This window comes from Zosterops lateralis (assembly GCF_965231275.1).
Source record: "Zosterops lateralis genome assembly, chromosome: 18".
Classification (NCBI taxonomy): domain Eukaryota; kingdom Metazoa; phylum Chordata; class Aves; order Passeriformes; family Zosteropidae; genus Zosterops; species Zosterops lateralis.
The window spans coordinates 4,012,350-4,032,851 of NC_139778.1; the positions used below are offsets into that span (position 1 = coordinate 4,012,350).

At 50.7% G+C, this 20,502-nt stretch overlaps 1 protein-coding gene and 1 long non-coding RNA gene across 2 annotated transcripts; both read right to left on the minus strand.

Annotated features, from left to right (window-relative positions):
• Nucleotides 1–4,100: 4,100 nt before the first annotated feature.
• On the minus strand, nucleotides 4,101–10,936 carry LOC310916642. Its single transcript, XR_014591330.1, has 3 exons — nucleotides 10,434–10,936; nucleotides 9,715–9,774; nucleotides 4,101–5,336 (listed from the first exon to the last, which is right to left on the minus strand). It is a non-coding gene; the product is annotated as an uncharacterized lncRNA (long non-coding RNA).
• A 1,969-nt stretch (nucleotides 10,937–12,905) lies between these two features.
• Nucleotides 12,906–20,151, minus strand: LOC310916841 (uncharacterized protein; the record flags this gene model as incomplete). Its single annotated transcript, XM_083874710.1, has 19 exons — nucleotides 12,906–13,042; nucleotides 13,121–13,180; nucleotides 13,623–13,725; nucleotides 14,021–14,122; nucleotides 14,591–14,746; nucleotides 14,966–15,142; nucleotides 15,335–15,469; nucleotides 15,548–15,683; nucleotides 16,016–16,170; nucleotides 16,362–16,511; nucleotides 16,967–17,061; nucleotides 17,532–17,697; nucleotides 17,927–18,031; nucleotides 18,385–18,474; nucleotides 18,776–18,896; nucleotides 18,994–19,073; nucleotides 19,201–19,323; nucleotides 19,481–19,560; nucleotides 20,022–20,151. The coding sequence occupies 19 exons, from the start codon at nucleotides 20,149–20,151 to the stop codon at nucleotides 12,906–12,908; spliced, it is 2,301 nt and encodes a 766-aa protein (XP_083730836.1).
• Between the last annotated feature and the right edge of the window lie 351 nt (nucleotides 20,152–20,502).

The window sequence follows — 20,502 nt, forward strand, 5'->3', positions numbered from 1 at the left end:
GCAGAGAGGGCCTAATGCCCTTTGGGATAAGCTACTCCTACCTGCAGATTTGTCCTACAGCCAAGAACTCCACAAGGTTTCTGCACTGGAGCCCAAAGCAGCCATCCTGCAGTGCAGACAGACAGACTCATGGACAGACACACAGACAGACAGGCAGCCTTCCCACAGGCTCATTGGCTGAGCTCACACATGTCAACCCCTCCAGCTTGCCCTAGAAATGGAAATCACAACCCATAGACCAAGGCCAGGGCCAGAACTGACGCGGTGCCAGGGATGGCACAGAGCTGCTGGTAACAGGGAACCAGGGACCACTGGGGGGTCCCAGCACCTCTTGGTACGTCTGACTCCCTCGGGGCCAAGGAGCTCCAGATAATGCAATTAATTAATTACTCGTCCTCTTCAGTCACTCCAGTTGTTTTTCTTCTCAATGTTTGCTTTCTGTTGCAACACAGGCACGAGTTTATCTTTGAGTTTGTGATTGCGGGGGAGATTTACAGCCTGGGTCATTCTGCGTAATCTGATCGTGAGGACACAACTCTCTCCTCGTGCCCTGCAACAGTAGCTGTGTCTTGGCTATCCTCAACTCACCCGTTTCCAACCTGCACCCTGCCCACTCAATTCTGTGATTTTATTTCCAGGCCCAGCCTTGTTCCTACTTCCACCAACCTGCTCTCTCTGACAAGAGGGAAATTTAATTTCTCTGCTTTTTTAGAGCCTATGACAGTCAATAGCCTAATTTGAGCACTCCTTGGAAAAGTCACTGCTGAGGAATATTTGCAACCAGCCTCATCCTCCTTCATCTATTTGTTGTATTCTGAACTGGACAAATAAGGTTTAGTGCAGAGCACGAGTTGTTTTCATTGCTTTACCACTGTCCCACGACTGGACGTGATCCATGCAGCCACGCCAGAGCTGAACCCCAGCCAACTACCACAGGGATGACCCAAATGCAAATGTATTGCTGCCACAACCTGCATCAGCTCATAAAAATAGCTAATGCACTGATATCACACACAAAAATGGCCTAGAGGTAATTTTTCAGTCTCTGGAAAAGTTGAAGGTAGTACATTTGGGAGCATAATTGAAAGCACTTCCCGCTTGAAGTGAGTCACGAGCAGCTGCCTGTGGGAGAAAAAGCAATGAGCAAATCATTTCAGTTCTCCAAAGCAGACGCCTCTACAATGTGAGACAGGATGGGGCACAGGAGGAGACAGCTCCAAACGACTGATACCCCAACTTCAGATTAATTGGTTTTTAGAACCCCATTTATTGGTTTTTAGAACCCGGTTTCTGTAAGAGACTGGATCTCACCAAAAGATTCACAGGTCTGAGAAAACAGTGTTGCAGTCCTTTTAACCCCAGTACAAAGGGATTCATTCACCATCAGCCAGCTAAAAGTCACTGCTGTTCTGCACATCCCTGCCCTGCCAGAGGCCAAGCAAACACAGCGCTGCCTGCAGCAGCAGGATGGGATCTTCCTCTCGCAAGGGGAAATGCTCAAGAAGGGCAAAATCAGCTTTAAGCTGTCAAGCTGTCTCCATCAGTGTTTCATCAGGGAAAGAACATGTTTCTCAGAAGAGGAACAGCAGCAGCAGCTCTTGGAACTGGCAACACCAGCTCAGGCCACATATTTTAGTCTTATTCCCTTCCTCCAGTCCATATCCTGGAAATAATCTGCTACAAATTCCCTTGAGACCATTTATTGGACAGTGAAGGCTTGGCAGCCTTGTATATTTGCATATGGTTGTGTGTTAATTTTTTGAGTCTGCAACACCCAAGAGGCCTGCAAGCCTAAAAGGTGAGATCACCCAATGGCACATCCCAGCTTCAAGAGGATCACTCAGTGTGATGTGGAACATCCTGCCCTTCCTGTATTCCAGTTTATCCTCCCTTAGCAAAAACACCTTTGGGATTTAGAGGGAAAGCTGCCACCAGGAGAGCTACTAAGTGCTCCAGCTTGCTCCTAGGCCAGTGTGCCTGACAGGTACTTCACTGCCTCCTCAGTCACCTTCTTTCTAGAAGCCAAGAAACTTGTTCATATTCATGTCTCCATCTACAGGTTACAGATTCTATGGATTTGGGCATTCCTGTCTCAAAACTGAACGAAAGGAATTGCAGAGCATGTCTACTTCTGTAGACACAAACAGTTCTGTTATTGCCCTGAAGCAAAGAGCACAACTGAAAACTTGACAATGACCTATCTGACATGTTCCTTGGTATGTCAGGGCAGCTCATATTTAAATCCAGGTGTTGCCCAGAGAATAACAAAATCCAAAAGGCAACAAACATGACAGGAGACATCTTTCCCAGACACATCTGGTAAAATCCAGGGAGCAGATTGCTGGCTGAGGGGAGGGAGCACTGCTCAAATAGCAAACGAGGGAAACCAGCTCAAGACGCCATAGAGAGTTTTAATCCTGTTGTCTCTGATATTCAGTCCTAGTCCCAGCACTACAGACCTCCCAGCAACAGCTCAGAAGCCAAAGCCACAGCCCCAGGAGTTCAGTTTGAAATAAGTTGTTAAATCATTTCTCCCAACACAAAACCCAGGAGTTTTTACACCTGTATTCCCTTGCAGGTGTCCTACTGCAGGCTAACAAAAAGCCAAGTGTGCTGCTCAGCAGCACCAAGCAAATCTTCCAGTGGGAATTAAAGTCTGCAAAATGCAGCGGGAGCAGCAAAAGGCAATCTCAGCATCACAGACAGCAGAAGAGAAGTTTGCAAGATCTTGTGAGGCTGAAACAGACTGTTCCCATGTTACAGTCTACTGCCCTGTGCAAAACCAGAGAAGAACATACACAGATGGTCAGGTTAGAGTGAAAAGCAATTAACAGTGGAAAGTTATGGTAGAGGGAAAAGTAATTAACAGTGGAAAGTTATCTCCTTCAGTATTCTGCCTTGTATGATTCAGGCTTTGCACGTAATTCCACTGCTCTTAATTTGGCTACTTATAAGTTTGGTTTGTGATGCAGATATTTTTCTTGGAGGAAATTATTTCAGCCCTGGCATGAGAGACCAGGGAATTTTCATCTATCTCCTATCTCACATGAGAGCTCTGTGACATGGGGGACTTTCATCCCGGCCTGAGATAAATTACTGCTTCCAGCTGGAAAGGAAGAACCAGTGTGTCACTTTCCATGTGTGTGTTCCAAAGGGTAAACATTCATAGGGTCTAATGCTATTGATATCTGACACCTTGACCTGTCTGACACCACTGGGCCTGTCTTGTGCTCCCCAAGTCTACAAATTGCATCAGACCAGGAATCTGGAGATTTTGAATCCTTTTTCCTTTTCCAAAAGGGATATTTAATCACAAGCCTGTGACTTCATTGTATTTCCTGCACACTGAGGAGACAGAAGGTGTTGACGTCACTGCAGCCCAAGGCCTTTGGTGGCTGTAGCAGATGGAGAATCGCGTGGGGAACACCCAACAATGCAGGGCAGTTGTGAGTCCTCTGCAGTGCAATTCCCCTACAGACACTGCAGCAAGGCTCATGGGTTCCTCTGCTTGAGGCAAGGCAATAAAACCAAGAAGAAATTCTCTTTGCAGCTCTGTGTTTCCCTCTCTGCTGTGTTCACTCCTAACCCTCCCACCTGGACCATGCGGCTCTTGAGGTCTCCTTTCCAGCTATGGAGCAATTTCAGCTCATGGTGTAAAAGGATCTTGCAGATGGCAACACCATTTCTGAAACATCCGTGGGTTTTTTGGTTTGCAACCAAGGGCTTCCTTATCTGAGCATAGCTTCTCTTTCCCACCCAACACAAAGATGACTTGAAGCTGTTTATCCAGACAAATTCTAGTTGTTCTAAACTGACTCTTTCCTCCCAAAGCCTGACTCTTGCCTAGGGCACAATTCTATTAATTTTTCCAACTCCATTTGATGTAACTGTTGCTTTCTGAGGACTCACACCATTTCCTCCAACACTGGCTTTCAGTCTTCTCTAGAGATATTTTTCTTCCATGAGCCAGATGCTGGCAGGCTGCAGACCTCTGAATGCTCATTGATTGATGCACCACGGATATTCCTCCTTACTGCAAACATTTTGCAGTTGAAGCCCTGTCAGTTGTGCAACACAGAGCAGATCTGTTTCAGAGAGAAACATGACTTCAGGCAGTACAACCCTGGCAGCTCACAGCTCCATTATTCCCCAAGACTGCTTATCCAGCAGGAATTGTACAAACTGAATTGGGGGACAAATGAAGCCTTTCACATTTTCATTCCCATTTAGAAACTGATATAGATATACAGCAGCCTTTACTGGGGTTTTTCCTTCTATTAACGTGGTAGAAAATTCATTATTCAGATGTGAAGGCACAAACAGGAAGGGAGTTTTTCCTTAAGAGAAGTGAATTGAGGAAGTGTGGTCAATCAGCTCAGTGTATGACCACCACAGCAGTGAACTCACAATCAGTTCTTCAGGCAGAGACATCAGGATTATGGCACATGTGCCAAAAGTAGCTCAGTGCCACTGCAGTTATCATGGAATCCTGGAATCATTTCAGTTGGAAAAGACCTGGATCATCGAGTCCAGCCTGTGCCCAATGCCCACCTTGTCAGCCAGCCCAGAGCACTGAATTCCTTGGACACCTCCAGGGATATGACTCCACCACCTCCCAAACCCTGGCAGCCTGTTCAGTGATATAATTCTTCCAGATGTCCAAATTAAACATCCCCTGGTACGGTTTGAGGCCATTTCCTCTTGTCTTGTCAAAGCGAAACAGAACATCAGGAAGTATTAGGAAGGAAACAGAGATCAGAACAACTAAAGCCACAGCATATCCACATTGCATTAGTTCATACTCCAACAATATAAATTAGCTCATTCTGCAATAATATAAACTGGATCTGAAAAATACCTGAATGTGGGAAACAGGCAATGTGGGAAATACAGGCTGCAGGAGCAAGGGCACAGGGGACAACAAAGATGTGCAAGAGATGGCCATGAAGATATAAATGACCCTGAGAAACAAGGAATGTCACCTCCCCTGTCCTTGCAGGACGACAAAGTGGGGTTCACAAAAGCCATCATTGTCCTTTGTGTGATCAAGAGAAGGGCCCTTTGCTCGAGGACCAGGTGCCAGCCCAGAAACATTTGGGATTAGACAGATCCATGGGAGGAAGGTCCAGCAACCAGGGATCTTCAACACTTTGGCTCTGATGTGAACTCCAGCTCAGGGAGTGTCCAGCACCTTCCTGTCCAGCAGGTCCATCCCAAGGGAATTCCAGCTACCTGCAGGTTGTTGGTCACCCTTGGAGATGGGATGTTGGGATCCAGCCCAGGCCAGCAGAGCTGGCTCTCCCTCCACAAGTGTCAAGTCAAGATGTTCTTTGTCTCTGAAATAAACACAAATATAAGTGGGCCTGGAGTTTTAACTTCTTTTTCTGCTCAGAAGAGTATGAGGGAGATTGGATGAAACAGGTGAGGCAGTAGGTGCTGAATCCAAACAGCTCTGAGTTTTTTGAGGATTATGGATGGAGCAGAATGAGTTAACCAAGAGCCACTGTATCTGGATTTTTCCAGCCATAAACACACATAAGTGTAATTGAGTAATTAAAAATACTTGTGAAACATCCAAATCACATGCACATTGTGTTTATTTCAACACAATGCTGCTTCAAATCCAAATCATTGAAACTTTTAACACAAAACTGCAGCAAAACACTGGCAAGAGACATTCAGTCAGGAGCTATGTCAGCATCTCACACCCCACATTTCCTTTAGCTTAATTCCCAGAAAGGCTATGAGTTTATATCAGATCAAGCTCAGTTCTCCTCAGGGTTTCTTTACACCTTCCCTTCCATTTGCACAACTCTGACGTGCTGCAGACATCCCCAAACAAGATCTGCTTTTACACAGATGCTCCAAGGAAGGAAAGATCTAGGAAAATGTTTCATAACAAGACATTCTCATCCTTTTCTATGCTAAACATTCCCCTACTCCACCCAGGAATAATACAACTTTTTCTCACCAGTCTGTGACCTATTGCCCCATGCAAAGGGAACCAAACTCATGCAGACCTGTAGGGGTGGACAGTGGCACCAAGCACTGCCTTCAGGTGATCAGGAAATCATCCTTTTACAACTGCTGAGAACCAATCCAGAGGTGAGCACATCACAAACTGGAGCACAGTTGCAAAGGATTAAAGTTCCCAGGATGAAAAGCACTTGGTCTTTTCTTGAGAAAGTTACGTGAGACTGTAGATGGACACAGAACTGTTCTGCAACAGCTCAAACTGGCCAGTGCAACAAAGAAATATCACTGTTTTCTTTTGCTGAAAGATTTCCATTTTTATTGGAGGGCTGGGGGAGAGAAAAAAAATTAAAAATCAAGCAGCCAAAAAAACCTATCTGCTCCAAAATGTTCAGTGCCTGTTTTCAGGCACGTAGCCTCACCTGGGAGAGCTCAGATCTGTGCTGAGGAAGCTGATTGTTGTTCTAGCAATGAAATAGGAAACCCATGCAATAGATGACATGACAGATAGATAGAGGACATAACCGTAGCATCAACACAGCTTGTTGATGTCAATAATGTTAAAATAATAAAAGAAGAGATGAATCAATCGTGTTGACATCATAAAATAGTGAGAAAACATGTTTGACATGATGTGATAAGATCTCTAAAAGTGCATGGGAGAATGCAGCTCCCTGAATTTTCAAGAGACGCTTTCCTTTTGTTCTATTATGTTGGGGAATTAGGCTGTTTTCCTATAAAAAGCCTTGGACCTGTCACCTCTCCACTACTGGAGCTCCAGGAAGAGAAACTGGGAGGAAAGTTCCTGGGCTGGATCTGCTCCCAGTGGCCTCCCAGTCCCATAGATAAGAAGAAAGAAAGGTAGAGGTTGATTGTGCAAGATGAAACCCTCAGGACAGCTGAGGGAGAAGTCACTGCTGTTCATTCAGAGTTGAGTTTCAGATTTCTCTCACACATGTTTAGAGTATTCATTTTGTCTCTTCAGTCTCCAGCCATTTAACTCACACTTCTTAAACTTCCATTTCCTTCTATTGTGCTGACTCCTGGGAGGACAAAAGCTCTACAGTGGATGTTTATTCTCAGAGAGTCCAAACTAATCTACAATTACCATCCTGTTGCAGAACTGATATACCCTTCAAAAACTTCTGCTTCCAATATTTTGTTTATTACTTTAAAATTATGTTTATGACCAAGCACAAACTCCTTCTCTAAGAGAAAAACTCATTAACAACCCTAACAGCAAATGCACTGAAGCTTTTTAAGTCTGAAAGGTCACCTTCTAAAAGCAACTCCCAATCTGGGCATCTCTGCCCCAGAATTCCAGCAGTAATTACAGCAGAGAAGGAAAACTTCAGGAGCTCAACACCCTACCATGTGCCAGACCCCAGAGGAGTCCTGGCCTGGATTAGCCCATGTGTCACTGTCACACGGAGAGAGGCTGAGCTGGGGGCTGTGACTCAAAACCAATCGTAGAGGGAGGGCAGTGGAGATGGAGCTGCTTCAAAAAGCCCTGGAAAGAGCTCCACCAACAGTTCCCACTCACCAGGCAGACAAGAGACATGATATGTGCTTTGGAAAATATTATCTATCCCTTCATCCATATCTTTAATGAAGATATGAAATAGTCCCTCTAAGGGACACCACTGGTCACTGATGTCCATTGGGACTCTGAGCCATTGGCCACAGCCCTGTGGAAGTGACCATCCAACCACTTTCTTATCCAACTTACAGTCCACCCATCAAGTCCATCTCTGTCCAATTTAGAGTAACTTTAGGGTCAAGCACCCCTAGCAGGGTGATCCTTTGAGAACTCTGTGCTCCCACTTGCAGGTTATTTTTTAGTGTTGCTCTCCAACAGCTGATTTCCTGCAAGCCTGGAAAAGCCTGGAGGGCAAAGCATCAAACTCCCTTAGTGTGGGATTTGGTTTGGGGTTTTTTAAAGGTTAAACTGTGGTCTCTTTTCCCATAGAAAACAATAAACTGATTGGAGCAAATCCAGTTCAGGGTTCTGTGTCCAGGCACAGACAGAACATCAGCTTCCCTGGGGTGGCAGAGAAGCCATGGCAGAGCCCTGCCTGCCAAATATGTGCCTGGTGCTCTGCCACCTCACAGAGATCATTTATTAATCATACAGCCTTGGGCAGAGGGTCAGGACATGTATATGCCTCCCAGGGGCTGGCAAGAGAATAAATCCAAATATTGCAAAATCTGTGTCAATTAGAACCAACTGCAGCCTCACAATGCCTTCAGAGCCCAAGCATTGCAGCCTGTGGGTCTGTATTCCTCATCCTGGCGGGAAACAATGCTTCTTCTGAGACCAGATTAGCACCAGAAGGTGTCATTGTCACCAGGGTGGAGCAGACACTCCTTCAGGACCAGCAGAGGTCCTGTGGCTCTCTGCAGCTTTTGGTAGCCAGCTCACAGGAATAATTTACTCACCAAGTGTGAGACCCCTGTCAGATTTCCCCTGGTGATTGATAACATGAGGTGACAACAGGGAAAGGAAAACCAAAGCAGGTGAGTCCCTCTAGCAAAGAAAAACAGGACCCTCATTCTGCTGTTTCTATTTTATCACTTATTTCTTCTTTTCCAGAACAAAATTAAATAGACAAATGTCTGTTTCCTGCAGAGTAAGATAATAAATTCATAAAAAACCAATATCAACATTCATCAAGAGCCTAGGGTGTCTGTACAGTGCCTGACATTCCCAGAGAGAGTCTGTAAATTGATTGTTTTGGAGAAAGGATAGACAAAGTTTGTGTTTTCCTTTCCAAGGAGTAAGTGCCCTTGACAACATTTTTGTCACAACAGAAGTTTCTTTAATATAAACAGAAGCAGCAACACTTCCAAAGCTGAGAAACAAGTTAGCTGAAGGACTAAAATAAAGCTTCCCACTCCTGAGACATCAGAGCTGCTGAGCAGGTCCCCACATGGGACCATTTCTATTCTTTGTAGAGACAGCCCAGAGCCTGAGAACCATAATATGCTCATGTCCCAGATCCAAACACCTAATTCAGGCAGAGCAGGAGCAAAGCTGTGGCTTTGGACTTCAACCATCACTAGAACCTCACTTTCAAACCCTCCCACTCCTTTTTTTCCTCACCCCAAGCCATCAGCCACATCCATCTCCTTCCCAAATCTCCCAAGCCACAAACCATCATTCCAGCAGCACCAGTATTGCTGTCAGAGAAGCACAGATCATCTCGCTGGAAAACTCAGGGGATTGTGCCAGGCTGGTTCTCCAACATCCAGATAATGGATTTGCAATCTCAGTGTTCAATATCTAAGATACAGACCTAGGAAAGACACAGAGCAGCCACTTTCAACTCAGATCCAAACCAGCTACTCAAAAGCTTATTCCCAGGTGGAGCTGTCTATTCTCTTTTTCAGTTCTCCTTGACCTCTTTCTACCTCACTCCAGAAGGGCAGAAGATCACTCACACTCTGCTTATTTACAGAAAAAGAATTTCTTTTATTTACACAAATCCAGGCACTGAAATTTTTCCTGCAGTTCCAGCTGGTTTTCCTGCAGTTCCAGAATGTTTTGAAGCAGGGCTAGGTGGGCTGTAAAAACATTTGTAGACAAAAATACCTGGACACAAGATAGTTTTTAATTCCTTTTCCACAAATATGCTTGCAAGGGATCAATTCCTTTTATCCTTTTTTTCAAAAGGGTCCAAAATGTGAAAAGGAATTTGGTGAAATGGTGTTTGCATGCAGGGTTTGGGAGAAAGCTCCTACCTGGTCTGTGTGTCACAGTAGCAGTCCCAGTCCCATCACAGGATCACAGTAGATACAGAACTGTGCTAATTAAAAATTACTTTGCTTAGTCTTTTGTTTCTATATTTAACAACCTTGAAATCAGTACAACTTACTTCAAACAAACCAAAAGCAGCAGAAAGGGACAATGTCCTCTGAACCTCACATGAGGAAGCAATCCTACCAGAGCCAGAGATGGTGTTCCCTGGGGAAGTCACACATTTCCTCTGGGAGAAAGGCTAAATACTCAGCAGATAGGAAGTGTCAGTACAAAAGAAATCACAGAAGTTGTTCATTAAGGCTTTTTCTGCCTCAAATCATGCACTGTCCAACACAAACCTGTGCTGCATTTCCATTAAATGCCCGCACTAATTCATGGTATTAATTGGACTAATACCAAGCGTCTCTTCAGTGGCAGCTATCACCTACACATCCACCTGAGGGCTGTCCCCTGAGCTCATCTCCCACCTCCCAGCCTCACCCTTGTCCCTGCAATGCTTCTGTGCCACTTCAGTGCTCAGTGTCTGATCCCGAGCACAGAGCAGCCACAGCCTCAGCCTGGGATCTCACCCCTTAGCCAGGACGGAACAGAGAGAAGCTGTGTGGCCCCAGATTGTGCCACAAGTGGATTTTCTTCCTCCAGCTGCTGTTTTGCAGCCTTTCCCCCCATCCCCAGCCTTCCATTCCCCTGCTGCACTCACTGAGAGGTTTCACAGTCCAGAGGCTCTGAGGAGCCTGAGCTGCAGCTCCCCTGTGTCTGTGCAATCCAAACTCCAGCCAGCAACTTGCTCAGTGTCTTTGTGCCTTCCAGCCCTTCAACCTGTGGTATAAGAAGTGTCTTCTTCTGGAGAAGATCCTCAGCTTGAAGATGGAAACCTGGTTGTAGGTCATGTTACTACCACATGTAAACAGCATACTCAAAGCCTATTGCTTCCCCAGAGCAGCCAGACATCAGCCTGCTCCATGCAGCAGCCCAGCATCTGCTCCAAAGCCACTGACAGAAATGTTTGTGGGCTGCTGTTGGAGGCATGATTGCCTTAGGAAGGGCAATCATGCTCTTCCTGAAGCTTCCTTCCTGTTCTGCCTGTGGTTGGCCTGAATAAACAGCAACGCTTAGAAAACCCCCAAAACATGAAATTGTTCTGGTGAAAATATTCGGGAGAATAAACCTGTCCAGCATAAAAGCTTTACACAAGTCACTTTGTTCTCGTTGCAGAGCATGGTGGACAAGGCTCAACTTTAAAGTGCCATTAAAATGAAAAACACTTTTGCAGGCAAACAGAGGGGAATGACAAGGTTCACTGGTCAGGCCACTGCCCAGACAGGGCACCAAGGCACAGATCCCAACAGAAAAACATGGGACAGGGCAAGAAAAGAATGAAGAAAGAAATGAAAGAAATTAATAATATCAAGCAAATATTGTTAAGGTTTTCCCCCAATTATATAGATAGATATACATAGAGATAGATAGATAGATAGATAGATAGATAGATAGATAGATAGATATGAATCAATCATTTGAGCTGATGGAAATCCCTAGCAGCTCAGCTCCAGCACAGCTGATCTCCAGAGCAGGCAACATGCTCAGGGCAGGGATTGTTCTCTCTTTGCTTTGCCCCTGGAGCAGCAGCTTTCCTGGGCAAGCACAGGAGAGGAAAAACCAAATGAACCCTCAGCTATTAATCTGAGTTTGGCCCAGTGATTGGGGTAGAAGCAGCCCTTCGCTGGTCTGACACTCCAGAACAGGACTGGGATTTTTCCTGCTCTCCTAGAGCAGTCTGGGATAAAAAGCTCCTGTGCCAGTCCCAGCACCAGCCACTTGATGGCCATCCTGCTCTGCAGGAGAGGGACAGCAAGGCTCTGCCAGGGGCTGGGGACCTGCCAGGGACCCCTGGACTGACCAGCCGGGAGCAGAGCGGTCCCTGACACCCCCAGTGCTGCCCCTCACCTCGGTGCTATGAACCAGAGAGTCGAGATCACTTTAAAAAATCACTGGCAAGGGTATGAGCTAAAGTCAGATTTAATATTAAACTACAAAGCATGACAACTCACTTATAGGAGAGCTGAGGCAGAGCAAGGGAAAACAATCATCAAGAAATATACAGGAGAAGAAGGCCTGGAAAGGTGGCGACTCCCCATCCAAGAAAAAGAGGATTAAAGGATGAAAAAATGTGTTGCAAAGTAGCATGAAGAGTGAAAAATCAATAACCAGTAGAGGATAGAATACAACTTAATTAAGCAAATTATGTGACCTAGAAACAATGAGCATTAATTTATTTTTTTTTTAAGGGGAAATAATTGGAAAATCCTGTATTGTCATCAATGTGGAGGCCAGAATTTGTCAGCCACCTCTCTTGGCCAATAATAAAGCAATGCCTTACTCTCTAACACTCAAGGGCAGTGTTAGAGGGAGACTTTACTTTCGGTAACAGCAGCACTGGTGAAAAGACCCCAAACTCCGCAGCCTGCACACGTTCTGGCCCCCTAAAAAAACCAGAGCAGGGCTCACTGGTTCCTCCCCGAGGTGCCCCATTTCCTGCTCTCTCTTCAAACCCTGGTGCTGTTTTTCCCGGCGCCTGGGGATGGCATCACCTCCTCACTGTTCAGGATGTTTGGGGGGGAGCCGGAGACTTTCCCTGGAGTGTGTGGGGGAAGCTGGTTTGGGTGGAAAACAAAGATTCACACCAGAGTGCTTCACTCATGTCCAGCTTCGAGCCCCTGACACTGCCCAGGGAGCTCTGGGACCCACTGAGGTTCACTCAGGGATGCACATTCCCTCATGATCCCACACCTGGTGGGGCTGCCAGAGCCCATTTGGGGCCCACAGCTGCACTCCAGGACTTGGTGGGGCATTTGGGAATACATGGAATGGAATCTGGAGTCTGCCAAGGGCACTGTGGGGCTCTGCAGGGACAATTCAAGGTCCATGGGAACATTTTGGGAGAGCAAGGGAGCAATTTGAGGCCTCAGCACAAAATCTGGAGCCCTGTGACTGCAATTTGGGGCCAATTGGGGCATTTTGGGATGGCAGGGGTGTGAGGAGGAAACATCCCACCGCGGGAAGGACACAGTCTGCTCAGCACACTCAGGGCACTACACATGTGAGGGATTCCACGGGCTGGGTGTGTTTCTCCACCTTTATTAATGCACAGAAAGCTGCAGCTGTGCTGAGCTCACCGGCACCGGCAGCACAGCACCTGCAGAATGGTCCACGACCGCCGCCGCTCCCGCGGGGATCTCAGGAGCAGGCCCGTGTGGGCTGCCAGGGAACTGACTGAGATGTCCCTGTCTGTCTCCAGGGGCTGAAGGGCTGTCACCAAAAGAAGCAGAGCCAAGATGAAACCGTGTCCCTCCAGAGCCCCTCCGGGTTCCCCACAGAGCCACTCACCACTGAGGATATGAGCCTGAGTCTCCAAGTCGTGGTCCCTCATGTGCCTCGTGGCGATCCCTGGGCACAGAACTGCATCATTCCCTGCTCCCAGAGTGCTCCCAGCAGGGTGACCCCAGCCCTGCCACCCTCCCACTGCTCAGGGCTGGCCCAGGGGCCACCAGCAGCCACGGGGAGTGGGACTGAGTGAGGTGACCACGGGGAGTGGGACTGAGCGAGTGGCCACAGAGAGTGGGACTGAGAGAGGTGGCCACAGGGAGTGGGACTGAGAGAGGTGACCACAGGGAGTGGGACTGAGTGAGGTGACCACAAAGAGTGGGACTGAGAGAGGTGGCCACAGGGAGTGGGACTGAGAGAGGTGACCACCAAGCCCAGGCTGTGGCAGGGGGCAGAGGAAGGCTGAGGCTCTGCACAGAGTGGTTGGGGTGGCCACAGGGCTGCTGCCAGTGCAGTGCAGGGACATGGCCAGGCTGGCCCAGAAGGGGCCAGGGCTGGGACTCACCGATGAACCTGACGGCCGCCAGGCGCACGGAGGACTGAGAGTCCCTCAGGTAGGGCAGGCTCTGTTGCATGTAGTCTTCAGCCCTGCTCCTCCTCTTCATCAGCTGCAGGGAGCACCAGGGATGTCTCCAGGCTTGCCACAGAGCCCCCCAGTTGGCTGGAGATGTCCCTCCTGCCAGTACCCCTCATTGCTGAGCCCTCCCTGCTGCTGGATGCAGCAAGGGGCCTGGAGAGGAGCCTCTGGGGCTCTGTTCTCAAGGACAGGAACAAGGTCCTCCAAGTCCTGCCCAGCCCTGCCAGCAGCACTCAGAGCAGCCTCTGCTCCCCTGGGCTCCCATGGGGACAGACACAGCGCAGGGACAGCCCTCACCCAGCCTGGGCTCTGTGGCTTGTCCTTACCAAGCATTCTCCGAGCTCCCACATCCGCTCTTTCTGCAGCAGGTGCTTGAGCTGCTTCCATTTGAGAAGCTCTGCAGCAGCAAATAGGGCTTCCCTGGAAGCCTGAAGAACAGCATTAGCTCAGAGGTGGCACCAGGGCCTGGGGAAAGAGACCTTTTTGCTTTATTCCTGTGGTGATCCCACCCTTAGGAAGTTGTGACTTGTCCTAGCCTGAATGTCTTGGAGTCTCTTGGGGACAGCCCTGGGTGACTGACTAAGGCTTGAAGCCCTGGCCTCCGACACTTGTGGGGAAGCTGAGAAGCCTCTGGGCTTCTGAAGAACACACGTTCAGGCCTTGGGTGCTGCCTCAGTGTCCACGAGCTGCTGCCAAGCCTGGCTGGAGAGGCAGGACAGGTGTTGAAATGGCCAAGCCACCCTGTCCACCCCTGCTCGTGCTGGTTCCACACAGACCCTTCCCAGGGGCTGCACTGGGGGGAGCCCAGCCCAATGCCAGCAGCCCTTGCCCCAGTGCCCACAATCCCTGGGAGGTGTCAGTCCCCCCGTATCAGTGCTCAGCCTTCAAACCCACACCTTGGCCACGCTGGGGTACCGGTCATTCAAACGGAAGAGGAGCGGGATCAGCGCCCTCCGCACCTCCCTCCTCATCTTCCTCTCATCCCTGGTCACCACGGACCTCAGCAGGTCACTGAGCAGACAGAGAGACAGCTCTCGCAGCTGGCTGCAGTCCTGCTGGGAAGGAGGAAAGGTGAGCTTTGGGAACTCCGTGCCCGTGCCTGTTGTCAGGGCGATGCTCTGGGCTCAGATTGCAGGGCGGGCGCGAGCAGATTTGGCTGCAAAGCCCAGAATCCATTCCCGGAGGGCTGAGCCTGCTCTGAGAGCTGCTTTCAGGGCAGAGCTGTGGGGCAGTGCCCCTCTGCAGGGCTCAGTCTCCCACATCAGCCTCACCGAGTCAAAGAGGGGCAGGATCTTCCCCACCAGTGCCACAGCGATGGAGCTGGTCTTTGACTTCTTCAGGTGACCCAGGACATTTTGGAAGATCACAACCATCTTCAGCTTTTCATCTTCACTGCCAACTTCCAGTATCTTCATCATGCTTGGCAGGAAGGCTTCAATTTTTTTTGCCTTTATGAAGAAGAGTTTCCATTTTCTGACAAGGCTATGTCTGGACACCTCCCAGGGCAGCCACCCCAAGGCCCCACCACAGCAGGGAGGGTTTTTGGAGCAGTCACCCCACATCCTGACTCTCAGCCCAAACCAAGCCATTGCCTCGCACTCAGCCCCAGCCCCTGGCTGTCCCAATACCACCCTGCTCACCATCTCAGCTCTCTCCGACAGCCCAACAAGGACTTCCAGCATCAGGAATGCCGTCACCACATCAGGATGTCCCTGATCCCTCCAGATGTTGGGCTCGTTATCAAAGTCCTCCCAGTCAATCTCCCCCAAGGACGACTGGAGGAAACAAACACAGCCACGAGGTGCTGGCAGATGGCTCACAGAAAGGGGTTGGGGCCTTTTCTGGTAACTCACAGTTCTGTGAAAGGCGTGGGTGCCTTCTCTGGGAGGGTTGCACCACTGGCTCAGGAGCAAGGTTGCAAACTCCGTGATGACCTTGTCCAAAATTGTAGGTGCAAAGGACAGAGTGTTGCACAGCTCCTGCACAGTGCTGGAAGCCAGGGGGCTGCCTCAGCCACAGTGCCAGGACCAGCCCCACAGAGCAGAGCCCGTGCTGGGGGTCCCCAGGGCCCTGCAGGAGGCAGGACAGGGCTGAGGGGCAGTCCTCTTCAGGGCTGAGAGCTCCAAGCTGGCTCTGGACCGGCTTGGTTGGCTTTGGCTGCTGCAGGCATGGCCAATGCACCAGAGAGCTGGAAAGGTTTGTGGGATGGAGAGCCTGGCTCTGCGGGATGTCCTGCAGCATTCCTTGGATCTGGCAGCCACAGAGTCTCAGAGTCCCTCTCCCCACATGGAGCAAGCCCTTGAGATGGTCAGGGCCAGTACCTGTCTCCTTGGAGAGCCGCCTCACACAGGCCGATGACCACTGCCGAGGTGTACTCGTTGGTCAGCCGGAGAAACAGTGACTCCACTTTCCTACAGCCTGACTCCGTGGTGATGCAGGGCAGGTTTTCAAGGATGGAGTTCACTACCTTGGGCACCTGGAGAGGATACAGGTGAGGATGGTCCTGCCACTGAAGTGCAGCCATGTCCTCAGCTGCCCTTCCCATTCCTCTCTGCTGCCTTCAGACAGCTTCAGGTGCCCAAGTCAGGCTTTGTGAGGAAGGGTTGGAGGGAGGAACAAGGCCTGACAGGGCTGAAGATCAGGACAATCCAGCCCCAAGGCACTTACATCTGCCAGCCAGAAGTCTGGGTCACCTATGATCACATCTAGCATGCTGCTGGGCACCTCCTTGTCAAGGATGCTGTCATCTCTCATTGCCTCGATGGCCTCAAGGATGACGTCTGTCCTCTCATTAGAGTTGAGGTATCTTCCAAAGGCCTAGAGCAGGAAGGAAGGAAGACATGCCACTGAGTGCCCTGATGGTGCTATCCCTGATGGTGCTGGCCCTGCTTGGCCGGGCAGAGGTTCCTGGCAGTGCTGGCAGCAGACCCTACAGGAAAGGTGGCAGCAGTGCCTGCAGTCCCTGTGTGGGAGAAGGGGAGGGGAGAGGGCCCTGCACATCAGGGAGGAGGGCTCATGGGCAAGGGCTGCTGGTCCTACAGACAACCAGGGGCTTGCTGGGGGCCAGGAGGGCTGGAGCTCCTTCTAGGGCTGGAGCTGATGCCAGGACACCAGAGTGCAGCCCATGTGTTGTCCCTGCCCAGGGATGGCAGGAACCTTCTTGCCAGGGCAGTGAGGCCCCACCAGCCCCACTGATTCTGGGCCCCTTTGCTCACACAAGTGCCCTGCTGATGCCACAGACAAAGAGTCCCAGCAAGGAGGGGGATCATTACCTGGGTACAGTCTCTGGTGCTCAGGGAACAAAGCGAGGAGGTGGTCGCAACTTCCCAAGAGAGTTGGTCTAACTCATCCCTTGGCCTTGACTTGTCTAAAGAGCAGAGCAAACACAGAAGAGTCAGTAAGACAGAGCTGCTTTGCCAGCAAGGTCATCACACCACCCTGACATCTGCTTGCAAGACAGCAGGACAGAATCAGTGGGGATTTCTGGAGGGCATCAGGAATAGCTTCTGGCTATAGGCAAGAAGCACCAGCCAGGGTGGTGGATCTGCTCTTCTCCAATGGTGAAGACTCAGCTTTGGGACCTGGGAGTCAATTGGAGCTTTGGCTGTGGAGGCCACAAGCCAATGGGGTTCAAGGTCCTGAAAGGATGAGGGGGAAGGAGAGCAGAAACAAACAGATCCTGGACTGGAGGTGAGCACTCAGCTTCTGCAGTAGTGACAACTGGGATGCTATGGGAAGCAGCTGGGGAGGGGCAAAGGAGGTCAAGAAGCAGATCTGTCAAGAAAAGTCTGTGTGCACAGGGATGAAGGCCACAGCTGCTCTTGCTTTTTTACTTACAAAGGAATTCAGCTAGGGAAAAAAGGGCGTGGAAAGCTGTATAGCTTATTTGCTCCTTGGAATATCGGAAAATAATGAGCCGTCCCACCAGCCTTCCCATGAGTGGGACTGAGATGTCTCCAAGGCAGACAGGTTCAGAACTCTCTCTTCCAAAGCTGACAGAGGCCTGGGTGAGGGAGGCATGAAAAGAAGGGCTAAGAGAAGGAAATTGGTGTCAAATTCCTGTACCCAGAGTGTGCCCAGTGCTGGATTCCTGGTGAATCTGGGTTTTGCAGGGCTCTATGGCCCCATCTCTTGGGGCAACCAGCTGGGCACATTCCTGCCCATGCCCAGCCCTGGCATGGAGAGTGGCAGGGAGGGCAGCCTGGGCGGGCTGGAGGGTGCCTGGTCTTTACCTTCAGAGTGGAATAGTTGGACAGCAAACTGGTGAGGACACCAATCCTCCCCACAGCCCTCTCCTGCACAACTTCTCTCTCGGATCTGGCAAAGGCCAGCAGCATCTGGGATGAGAGAAGCTATGGTGAGCACCAAGAGCAAATACAGCTCTGCTCCTGGGCCAGATTTGTACCACCGCTCACAGCCTCCTCTAACCTCACACAAAGCCTGCAGTAGGGACCCTGATCCTGGGATCCCTCACAGGCCTGGACAAAGGTCCCAGGACAACCTTTTGGCCAGGCAGGTGGGCCCGCTGCAGCCACTGTGCTTCAGAGGAGCCTGGTGCCAGCCTCTGCTTCTTCAGGGGAGGTGAACACCCTCCCCACACCACACTCTGCCTGCTCAGCACTGGACTGGGCAACGCCTCCCCTCTGGGGTGAGGAACAGCCCTGGGACCCCCACTCTGCTTGTGCCATACCTCAAAGATGTCCTGCAGCTCCTTGCTGACACTGGAGATAGGAAAGCTGAGCACCACTGTCATCAGCATTGTGTCCATGGCTTTCAAGGTCTGCAAACACCACAGAGAGCACTGCCTGTCATTCTGCTGTTCTTTCTCTCACACCCAGGAGACTGAGCTGAACTCTCAGTGCCTGAGGAGGACACCTGAACTGCCCAGGAGAGACATGGAGACACACAAACTGCTGGGGACAGAGCAGCCAGGCTCATGTTGGAAGGGCACAGAGCCACAAGGGTGGGAAAGCAACACCAAGACTTCAGCCTGCCTCACATCTCTGGTCATGGGGCAGGACAGGATGACCAGGGGGCAGCCCAGAGGGACTGGAGGCTCCTGGAGCTCACCCAGCTCTTACCTTGGTGTAGAGGGTCATGCTCTGGTATGACATTTCCCTTTCTGAGGGAAGCAAGAAGACACTTGAGAAACATGCAGAGAGGAGGTTTCTGGTTTTTCCCTCCAGCACATTCTCCACCAAGCTGCAAGGACAGAGGAGGGACAGTTGGACACTGGTGCTGGGAGCAGCCCCTGAGGCCTTGTGCAGGTGGCCTCAGAGCTCTGGGGCAGGGGGCCCACCATAATTCCTCGATGGTAATCATGGCGAGATACCGGATCTGTGAGGTCATACGGTCCCTGGGCTCCTTCTCCAGGAGGTCCTGCAAAACACAACCAGGATGGGACTGGCAGTGCCTCCAGTCCCTGACCCACCCCAGCACTGTCCCTACAGGGTGCCAGTGCCAGGGCTGCCTGTCCCAATCCCCACAACACCAGGTGTCTCCTCACCATGATATTCTCCACCACTTCACATGATTGGCAGAATAAATCCAGGCCCTGAGTCAAGTCACTTTTCAAGGCAGTTTTGCACAGGACGTAGGTGCTCTTCAGAAACGTGAACTTGTGTGTGTCCTGGCAGCCAGGGGACAGAGACACAAACAGGGAGTGTGGGAGGGTGGACACAGCCAGTGGAGCACTGGGGATGCAGTGCCCTGTGAGAAAGGCAGCTCTGCCCAGCCAGCACCCCTCCACAACCCAGCACAGCCACTGTCCAGCTGGCCACAGTTACCTTGTCAAGGCTGCTGACAAAGGCCATGATGAAATCCACAGCGTCCTCTGATACTGCGTATATGGGCAACCAGCTGGCATCTGCCAGAGGGGGAGAGCAGGGAGAGCTGCAGAGGCTCTGGCTACAGGAGAGAGCCAAGGAGACCTACCCTCCACCCAGCCCCATGCCCACATCCCAAAAAGGCACAGCCTTTTTCCTGAGCAGCTCGTGGCTGGAGGTGATGGGCAGAGGAGCTGCTCTGCTGGAGCTGGGAAGGTCCTCATGCCCTGGGCTGAGGAACATGCTGAGATATGGACAGGAAAGGTCCAGAGTCCCACTGCTTCTCACTGCCCATGCCCTGGAGCCCCTCTGTTCTGTTTCTTTCTTGAGAGAGGCTGTGCTGGGGGTGGTGTCCAGCCCCGAGCTGTCCTGGCATTCAGGTGACATTGTGGCTGTCCCCCAGGACGGCTGTTGTCACTTTGTCAGGAAAACACAATCCTGGCATCATGTAGGGTGTGCTGGTGGCCCAGCCCTGCCCAGCCCCACAGGGCCCCTGGCTCACCAAGCTGCAGTGGCTGCAACGTGGTTTTGTCGTAGAAGGAGACGGGCTGTGAACAGCCACTCCCCTGGCTCCCCTGGGAAGAGGTCTCCTCCCAGGCCTCCCTGGGGGCAGCAGGGGGCTTCTCCTCCATCCTGTAGGACAGACAATATGGGGGATCCTGGGATGGGTATCGGGGTGGTGTTGTGGGAAGCTTTGGCAAAACACTTCAGCCCCACGGGGCTGCCAGGGGTGGTGGGGCAAGACATGGGCTGCACTCGGGAGCTCCTTGTCAGTTCCAGGCTCTTGCCTGTCACCATCCACTGTGGGCAGTAGCCATGCTGACCACACATGTCACAAAGGGCCCCACTGTGACACAGCACTTGCCTCTAGCAACAGGTGAACACTTGTTGACATGGGATCTGTCCCCAGCAACGGGTCCCAGTGACCCACCAGCCAGGCAGGGAAGGTAAGGGTGTCCCCCAGAGCACAGGCCTGGCATAGC